An 8,369-nucleotide genomic window follows, 5' to 3' on the forward strand; every position below is an offset into this window, starting at 1 on the left:
ATGTGTATGAATTGAATAGAATATTGAACGAGGATACAAGGGTTTTTTTATATACACCAATCAGAATGTGATGCGTAAAAGTTGTAATTTAAAGCTTATTTCTTGATTTTTACTTTAGGAGATATTGGTCTAGAGGTCTGAAAATTTTCAAGAAGCTCTACGAGAACCTGTAGTATTCCTTTATTTTTATATATATTTTGCAAAAGGGCCCCCTCTAACATCAATTTCTGACTCTGCCGCTGGCCATACCTCTTCCACAGCAGAGAGAGCAGCAGAAGAAAAATCTAAGAAGCTGAAAGTTACTTCATTAATATTCAAAACCACACACATTTGATCTTCCTTTCTGATCCTTTGTTATTCACACATTCCACAGAAGAAAAAGAAAAATCGGCATCTTCATTTCATCTTGAAAATTTTCATTTCCTTGCATTGCTAGTTTCTGCACAAAACCCATTTCATTTCTATCACACATTACATTCACAGTTTGACACTGACATTTTGATCCTACGCTAACAAACTGGACAAAATCCACGTACCCAAGAGACGTAGAAGATACATAGGATTCCCAACGACAAATTCGAAAAGAAAAACACCATGGAACGAAATTTAAAAGAGAAAAGAACTCGATGGGGTATGCTTGCTTTTGGCCCCATTGGAGAAGTTTGTGTCGTCGTCAAGAACCCAGAAATTAGCTTCGCTTAGCTTCATGTTCAACTCACAATCTTGCTCCTTGGGACTACTGTTATTGGTAATCCCTGTTTGGGTACTGGGAAGGGGCCATATTGTATCCCATCCTCATCTCCTGTCACGTGCCACCTGATCAATGCCAATCATACAAAAATTAGCCAAAATAAAAGCTTATATGTATATACCGCTATCAATTTTGCCAGGGTCAGTCATCCGAGGCACGCATGTGACTATGAGTCGTTCGTACACTATGAGACTCACATGCATCAACAGATTATAGATCATCCATATACATGGGCAACTGAGCTTAGCATTCCTCATTCTGATACCAAAAAGAAAAATCTACAGAAGCCATCAACCACTTGGTTGGTAGCAATCACATTGCCAAATATCACGGTTATAATCAATAACAATGTCAAACTTTTAGTTTGCTTAGCCAGAACCCAACAAAAGTAGTGTAGTAGCTAATGATGCTAACAAAAGCATGAGGCTATAAGGATATATATATATATGTAGTTGATGTAGACAACTTGTGATGTTGTGGTGTAAAACATGCAGAAGAGAGAGTTGTGGTGTAAAACATGCAGAAGAGAGAGCTGTGGTGACCACCATGTCTACAGCTGGCAAACCAAATATGTTTCATAGCCATTCCGTCTAGACTGAGCACACAGCTGGCTAATTGTCTGTCTCAGTATGATGTTTTCGAATGGAATAGCATATACGGAAATATTCTCTTATTCGGCAGTCAGATTAACTAAACTCTCCAAGTTTGATTGATTACATGCAATTAAACTCTCGATGTGAAATATTATGAATAGAATTGGTAAAATTGTAGAGGCTAATGACTCATGTAAGGCCTAGCCAGCTGATGAGACTAGAGATTTGGGAAAAAAGGGTGGGATTGGGAGAGCCGTCTCACAATCTAATATCACTAAAAGGGTTGTCTCTGTCTGTCTTGATGATAGTTGATTAGGGTTAAGGGCAGGTCCTACATGTACGAAAAAAATTGATGGATGTGTACTAGAAAGTTGACCAAAGAAAAAGGCTTTTGATCCTCGTACAGACAAAATTGTATAGGCTTTACACAAAACTGTATACGTATTATTGATTCTGTTGAGTTTGTTACTCATGACATAAAATGAACTGTCTAGATATCCCTTTGTGCAAGGTTTACATGCGTAAATTGGTATAAAGAAAAATATTTTAATCTACTGGTTGAAATCTTAATCAAAAGACTACGTACATATATGTATGTATGTCTGTATATACGCATATATACGTGAATACGCATGCACAGATTAATGCCAATCGCATGAGTGCGACTCGCGCGACTGGCAATGGAGGGAGGAGCCGCTGGAGGAGGGCTGTTGGGTGGCTTTTTATTTTTAAAGCTTGCTTCAATTTTGACACATTGAATTTGAGAACTTGTAAAGATAATAGAGGTCCATGTTGGAGATTAGTAGCATATATCTCATGCAAACTTGAGAAGTCAGGATTAAATAATGCTTGAATAATGGTAGGCGCATGCATGCCACGTGTTTTAGCACGCAAATGAAAATCTATATTTGGGTGTATATGACATATGGTGACCCAGTTTTCTACTCAGCACACTCACTGAGAATAAGGAAAAAAAACACTATAAAATGCCCACTCGCCCTGTCGATGATACTGAGGACCACTTCCACAGCCTAAGGGAAGGACCATTGGACCACCAATCATTCCCCGGCCACTTCCCGCTACCCTCTAGTCAACTAAGAGGGGGACAAATGACTTTTACCCAAAACCCAAAAAGAAAAGAAATAATTGCATAAATATCAACAGGAATGTAACCCAATGAATTTTGTTGACAATGTGCTTTAATTTCAGTAATTAATAGTTTTTATTTTTATTTAAATACAAGCAATAGTCTAAACTACAAAAAGGTGTCATGGAGATTCGAACTTAAGACTACTAATCTGCAAATTAAGGTCCTTTTCCACTGAACTACACCCTTAATAGCATATTTTATTTGAGAGAGAGAGAGAGAGAGAGAGAGAGAGAGAGAACCTGTAAGCAATGGTGAGATGGTGGAGGAGGATGAGCATCTCAAGCTTGGCCAGTTCATTGCCTGGACAAGAATGCACGCCATTCCCGAACGGCATGAAAGTGTTTGGTTTTGGTGGCACCTGCACTATCACACAATTAGTCACCAAACCCAGCTAAAGAATCACTTCAACCATCCATCACTAATTTATACAAAACCTTGATTATTTTCTCATGAGTTTCTTCTGCCACATATGTATAATTCTATAGACTTTCTAGCTAAGAAAAACCAACCAATTAAATATATGTATATGTTACATATTAGTGTCAATATCTTAAGACAAATTATCATTTAGTCTAATGACAGAAAGTCGCCTTTTTGTTGTTGGTTGAAATATGTAATTTATGGACGATAGTTATTGATAAATAAATAAATAAATTACTAGCCTACCAAAAAAAAAAAAAAACCAGGTCACATGACTTGATACTTAGAAAGATATTCATGACTCAGATCCTCTTAAGTAGAGGAAGATTCATATATAACAATGAAAATGACAGGACCAAGATAATCCAGCGATTGATAACCTTATGTTTCTGCCAAAACAAGATAAAATATAACAGTGCTGCATGACCCACTTGTTGAATCTTGCCCAGTGACACAGTACTGGTCACACACAGAGATGAGAGAGATGAGAGAAAGGGAGGATATTATTAATAATATCATACCATGAATAATATTATAATTTCTTTGGCTAAGGTTTTACCTCAAATCTTGAAGGGTCAAATTTTTCGGGATGAGGGAAGAAATCTGCACAGTGATGAATGCTTCTGAATAGAGGCAGCACCTTCCAACCTTTAGGGATAAAATAACCCTCAAACTCCACGTCTTCCATTGCTTCTCTGAATGTGAACGACAGTATACTTGCTGTTCTTAGAGTTTCTTGAATCACCTGAGATATTTATCAGTTCACTTCAATCATTCTGCCCTATATATATTTCTTGTCAGAATATTTTGTTAATTCAATTCATTAACATAATTCACCGGCAATATAAAGCATTTGACTTGTAAGTTGTAACATAAATCTTTTCAGGATGTTAGTTTATTAGACTGTCGTATCAATCTGAATATCTTTAATCAAATAAATTTTAATTTGCATATGTGATTCGAGTTGATAGTGTAACAACATAACATAACACGTACAACAACATACCCGACTTGTTAAAGGCATGTGTCTAGTATCATCCCACGTAAGCCCACGATTCTCAGCGAATAATTTGCGTCGAATTCCTTCTTGTTCTCTCTAAAAGATCAACTTGTCAGTCTCTGTGTGTTTTTCTTTTTTCAAAGAATTAAGAAGAGAAAATTAATATTACAGTGACAGCTTCTAGGAGATCGGCATTATCGTGCAGATATTTGATGAGCCATGTTAGGATACTTGCAGTAGTGTCATGAGCGGCAAAGATAACCCCAATGATATTGTCAGCAATTTGAGAATCACTAAGCTGCAGGTTAGGCTTATTCTGGTCCTTTCCCAACAGTACTCTCAGCAAGCCACCACTTTCTTCCTCATCACTCTTCCTTCTCTTCGCTATCAATCCCCTCAATGTCTCATTGAGAAGCTTCCTTGCCTACTCCATAAAAACACGAAATTCACAAAAACATATTTAAAAGTTCAATTATTTAGGGCCCGTTGATAATCAATACATAGCATGTATGCTCAGGTCCAATCCACTGTATGTGCTTTAAGACCAAATTAAGGTGAGCTTATGACATGTCTTAAATTCCAATGCTGTTGTAAAGAAATTAAAAACGTCCAATGTCCAATGAAATTGATTGAATTTGGAAAATTGGGTGGACCACAAAAATAAAATATATACATATATTTTTTTATATATCACCTTCATGGCTTTGTGAAAAGGAGTTCCAGGTAGATCAAGAGGCATAGAATTATAGCCCTTCTCAAGGCATTGATACAGATGTTTAATTCCTTCCATTTCAAAGTCCCTATTGTTGCCGAAGGCTGAAATCATTGCCACATCAAAAGCAAACTGGCAGGCCAAGCCAAGAAAAGGAACAAACTCTAAGATTCCAAATGACTCAGAGTCATGCAAGAAAAGTCAAAATAAATTATACCAACAAAACTGACAGATACATATATATTTTACCCTCTTCATCTCTTGCAAAGTGTTGATGCTGCTGTTTTCCCAAGTGGGTAGAAGCCTCAGAACAATTTGCTCAATCTCTGAAACTGACCCTTTTATTGCACAGGGCAAAAGGGCAGCCTGAACCAGCTTCTTCAGACTTGCATGGTAGGCCCCTTGGTGGAAAAATATGGCTTCTGGTCCTATCATTCTCTCTTTGCTTCTTGGATAAGTTGGTTTAAACAGATGCGCCCGGCTCACAAGAACCATTCTTGCTGCTACTGGGCTTGTAATCATCACACAGGGGCACCCCAAAACATGGGTCTTAAATATATTTCCATACCTACAAAAATAAAATGAAAAATAAATCAATGAACTATATTTCCATTCCTCTCTCACATAAACTCATTACATGTCAATCATGTAGCGAGATTATATACAACTGTTGTATATAAGAATTATATATGCACTAACTATGATACAATTAAAATAAGAAACGTGTTTGATAAAAAATAAAAATAAAAATAGAAAAAAGCTAGCTAGGATGAACTAGGAAATGAAGAAAATTGCAAGGCAAAGTGGGGGTGGGGTTTCTGGTGGTTGAATTGAGTACCGTTTTTGCCTGCTGGAGAAGAATGAATTTGGGTTTTCAGTGTAAAGCCTGAGAGTCTCTCCAATATAAGGCCAGCCCATTGAGCCAGGGGGCAGGCGCTTGTGTTTGGGGTGGCGCCATTGGAGGACCAGGCCTAAGAGCAGAAGGGCTGGAATCAAAAGAAGAACAAAATCAGACTGTGAAAAAGGTGGTGTTAATAATGATGAGCAGAAAAGTTGCATGGTTGTGAAGTGGCGATGGGTTTGAGAGGGAAATGAAGAGGTGGCGTTGGGTGGGTTGAACAAGTAGCTATAGCGGGGGTGACAGTGAAGCAAGAAGGGTGAATAAATGGAATGGTGGGTTGGTTTTTATAATGGTGTATGGAGAGAGAGTTGTAGGTGGGGAGGTTTTTGGGACAGGCGTCACTAGTTTTATGGGAACACCTTACTATGGCCCCTGTTTTTTTTTTTTTCTCTTTTAGGGTCATCCCCACCCTCCTTTACCCCCACCTTGTCTATTCGTATCGATGGGACACATATAAATAGGGTACCGACTATCAATTTACAATATATGTAACACATGATTTTGATAAAAAATTTGTTTCTCTAATATCGCTTGAAAACCAAGCAATTTTTTTTTACCTTCGTAATTTTCAAATGGACAGGCCTAGACCTACAATAGCTGATCCAAGTTGCAGCCACAAATCTTGTTTAGCCAACTCGTGGCCTCATACGTGGAAGAATCTCAGGTTGGTTTGTGCGACTGAGCCATCAGTCCGTACAAATTTTAGCACCAACTGCGGGCCACCGTCCTCTTTTTCTCTCTCTCTTCCTCCTCTAAGTGTATGTTTGGCTCTTTGCCCTCCCCACTTCTTTGTTTTTCTGGGTTTCTATTTTTCTCTCATCTCATGCCATTTTAGGCAAAACCCTTCTCTAAGCTAATTTGCTTGCACTCTCGCTCGATTGACAAGTCATTGTTTGCCTTCCACGTACACCAACAAACACACCCATTTTGTGCATGTAATGAAGCACAGCTTTCAACACATGGGCATGCTGACAGGATACCCAACATTTCCTTTTTCTATACCTCAATTCAAAAACTCACGATTTCCATTCCTCGTCAGAAAAGGCAAAAGACTTGAACCTGAAAAAACAGAGAGAAACGGCAAAGAGATTTTAAAAAAGAAAAAGAATACTTTTTAATTGTTAGTGAATTTCGTAAGTAACCGTCGGCCGTTGATAATTCCGTGTTATTTCACAGTGCAGATAAATCAGAATTTGACCGTTTCACTAATTATATATTAATTTTGATGGAATTGCGGTGGTGATTAAGTTGATAAAAAGAAAGTTATTAAGTAAAAAGAAAAGGTATGAGATGATAAGTTTTGTAACCTAATTAATCCAAGCAAAGCAATACACGTGGGTGGTGTCTGGTTTTCAGTTTTCCTTAAACCAAGTGCCTGCCTTGCCTTGTAACCACAGTCACACAGAGAGAGAGAGAGAGAGAGAGAGAGATGGCTGTGGGCTGTGGGCTGTGGCCCTCTCCTCTGTGCTGTGGGTGCCGCCCTCATTGCTCACGTTAGTCTTGTTCCAAAAATTTGACACTGTTCGCACGTGTCTACCCCCACGTCACAGCTGGCCTCAGCTACTCTCCCCAAACGTGTACCATCACCTCCACTCCACATTCATATAAAATTAAAAATAAAAGTTTATATTTTCTGATATAAACAAAATAAATATTACCTCATATTTCAGGAGGAGTGAGTTTACCAAAATCCATTTTTTTCCATCTTTTAAGTGGCACTAGAAACACAAGATATACATACGTGATGGCAATAGGTTTTATCCTTATTTATAGAGAATTTTTGTTGGACATTGACTCTTAATTCATTTATTTTATTTTTTATACAACCAATATTATTATTAAGAGAGAGAGAAATAGAACTTAAGACCTCGAGTGGTGGGATAAATGCTAACCACCCTTGACATATTGATGCACGAGAAGCTATAATTTAATTTAATGTCTTTTATGTAAACTTATGTAGAGAAAAAGTTTTAAAGTTGAGTTTATATGTATATAATTTTCACACACAAAATAAAAAACCATTTTATTTTGCATACTTATATAGTTTACACAAATTTAACCACTCTTTTGGGTTCACCTTACTATTTAGTTTTTATGTGACTTTTTGACTCTTGTTTGTTCAACTCATAAAATATCATGGGATGGAAATTGGAATGGATGCATGGAAATTAAATGCGGCGGGCGGGTGGCCGCAAGAAAATCCCAACACGTCATTACTCCAAGATGGACTATCCAAAGGACCTCAATTCTCCAAGCATCTCGACGGCTATGATTTACCCACCTGCCCCACTCCTTGAGATCATCGCCCAGATTTGATTCTCTGCTCCCTTTACGTGTCTAAATCTCGGTGGCTGCTTGTCGGGTTTTTCCCTCGATTGCACCGTAAATGTCAATGCACTCGCGGCCGGCATTAACGGCGAAGCCGCGTTTGTGGGTCCCATTTCTTTTCCCTCACCATTGATTTGAGATTGAGATGATATGCGCACCTTTGTCAACAGAATCACAAATAAATATACCATTAAGCTATGCGTTTTGAATCGTGCAGGCTTGTTTTTTGAGGATCTGGGCATTTGTAAATGCACTGTTTACAAGTGTCAACTTAGGGTATTGGGACCCAAAAAAAAAAAACCTTAGGGTATTGGGTGGGACCACAATATCTGTTAGATCGTCTTTGATAGTTCAGTCATCAGACTGGACGGCCATGATCTGTCATAATCATTGAAATATAGTTTTATAGTAAAGCCTCAATGTTCAAAGCTCCAAAATTCAAAATGGTGTGCTCCTTATTGACCTACCACATATGTAGTCATTAAGATGGTAGAATTAAAGGAGTTTTTGCTAG

The 8,369-nt window shown here is 37.9% G+C and overlaps 1 protein-coding gene across 2 annotated transcripts; it reads right to left on the reverse strand.

The window, feature by feature from the left end:
* Nucleotides 1-372: 372 nt before the first annotated feature.
* Nucleotides 373-5,917, reverse strand: CYP707A2 (cytochrome P450, family 707, subfamily A, polypeptide 2). 2 transcript variants are annotated; one of them, XM_088255055.1, is made up of 8 exons: nt 5,465-5,917; nt 4,876-5,194; nt 4,609-4,758; nt 4,084-4,338; nt 3,921-4,010; nt 3,474-3,659; nt 2,734-2,857; nt 373-816 (listed from the first exon to the last, which is right to left on the reverse strand). In XM_088255055.1, the coding sequence occupies exons 1-8, from the start codon at nt 5,683-5,685 to the stop codon at nt 806-808; spliced, it is 1,356 nt and encodes a 451-aa protein (XP_088111181.1). In that variant the 5' UTR covers nt 5,686-5,917; the 3' UTR covers nt 373-805. The 2 variants fall into 2 exon arrangements, with proteins under 2 accessions (XP_088111181.1, XP_021814318.1); XM_021958626.2 differs by having other exon boundaries at nt 2,734-2,852; nt 5,465-5,915.
* Nucleotides 5,918-8,369: the final 2,452 nt, after the last annotated feature.

This window comes from Prunus avium, chromosome 6, assembly GCF_965620075.1.
Source record: "Prunus avium chromosome 6, drPruAviu1.hap1.1, whole genome shotgun sequence".
In the NCBI taxonomy this organism is placed as follows: domain Eukaryota; kingdom Viridiplantae; phylum Streptophyta; class Magnoliopsida; order Rosales; family Rosaceae; genus Prunus; species Prunus avium.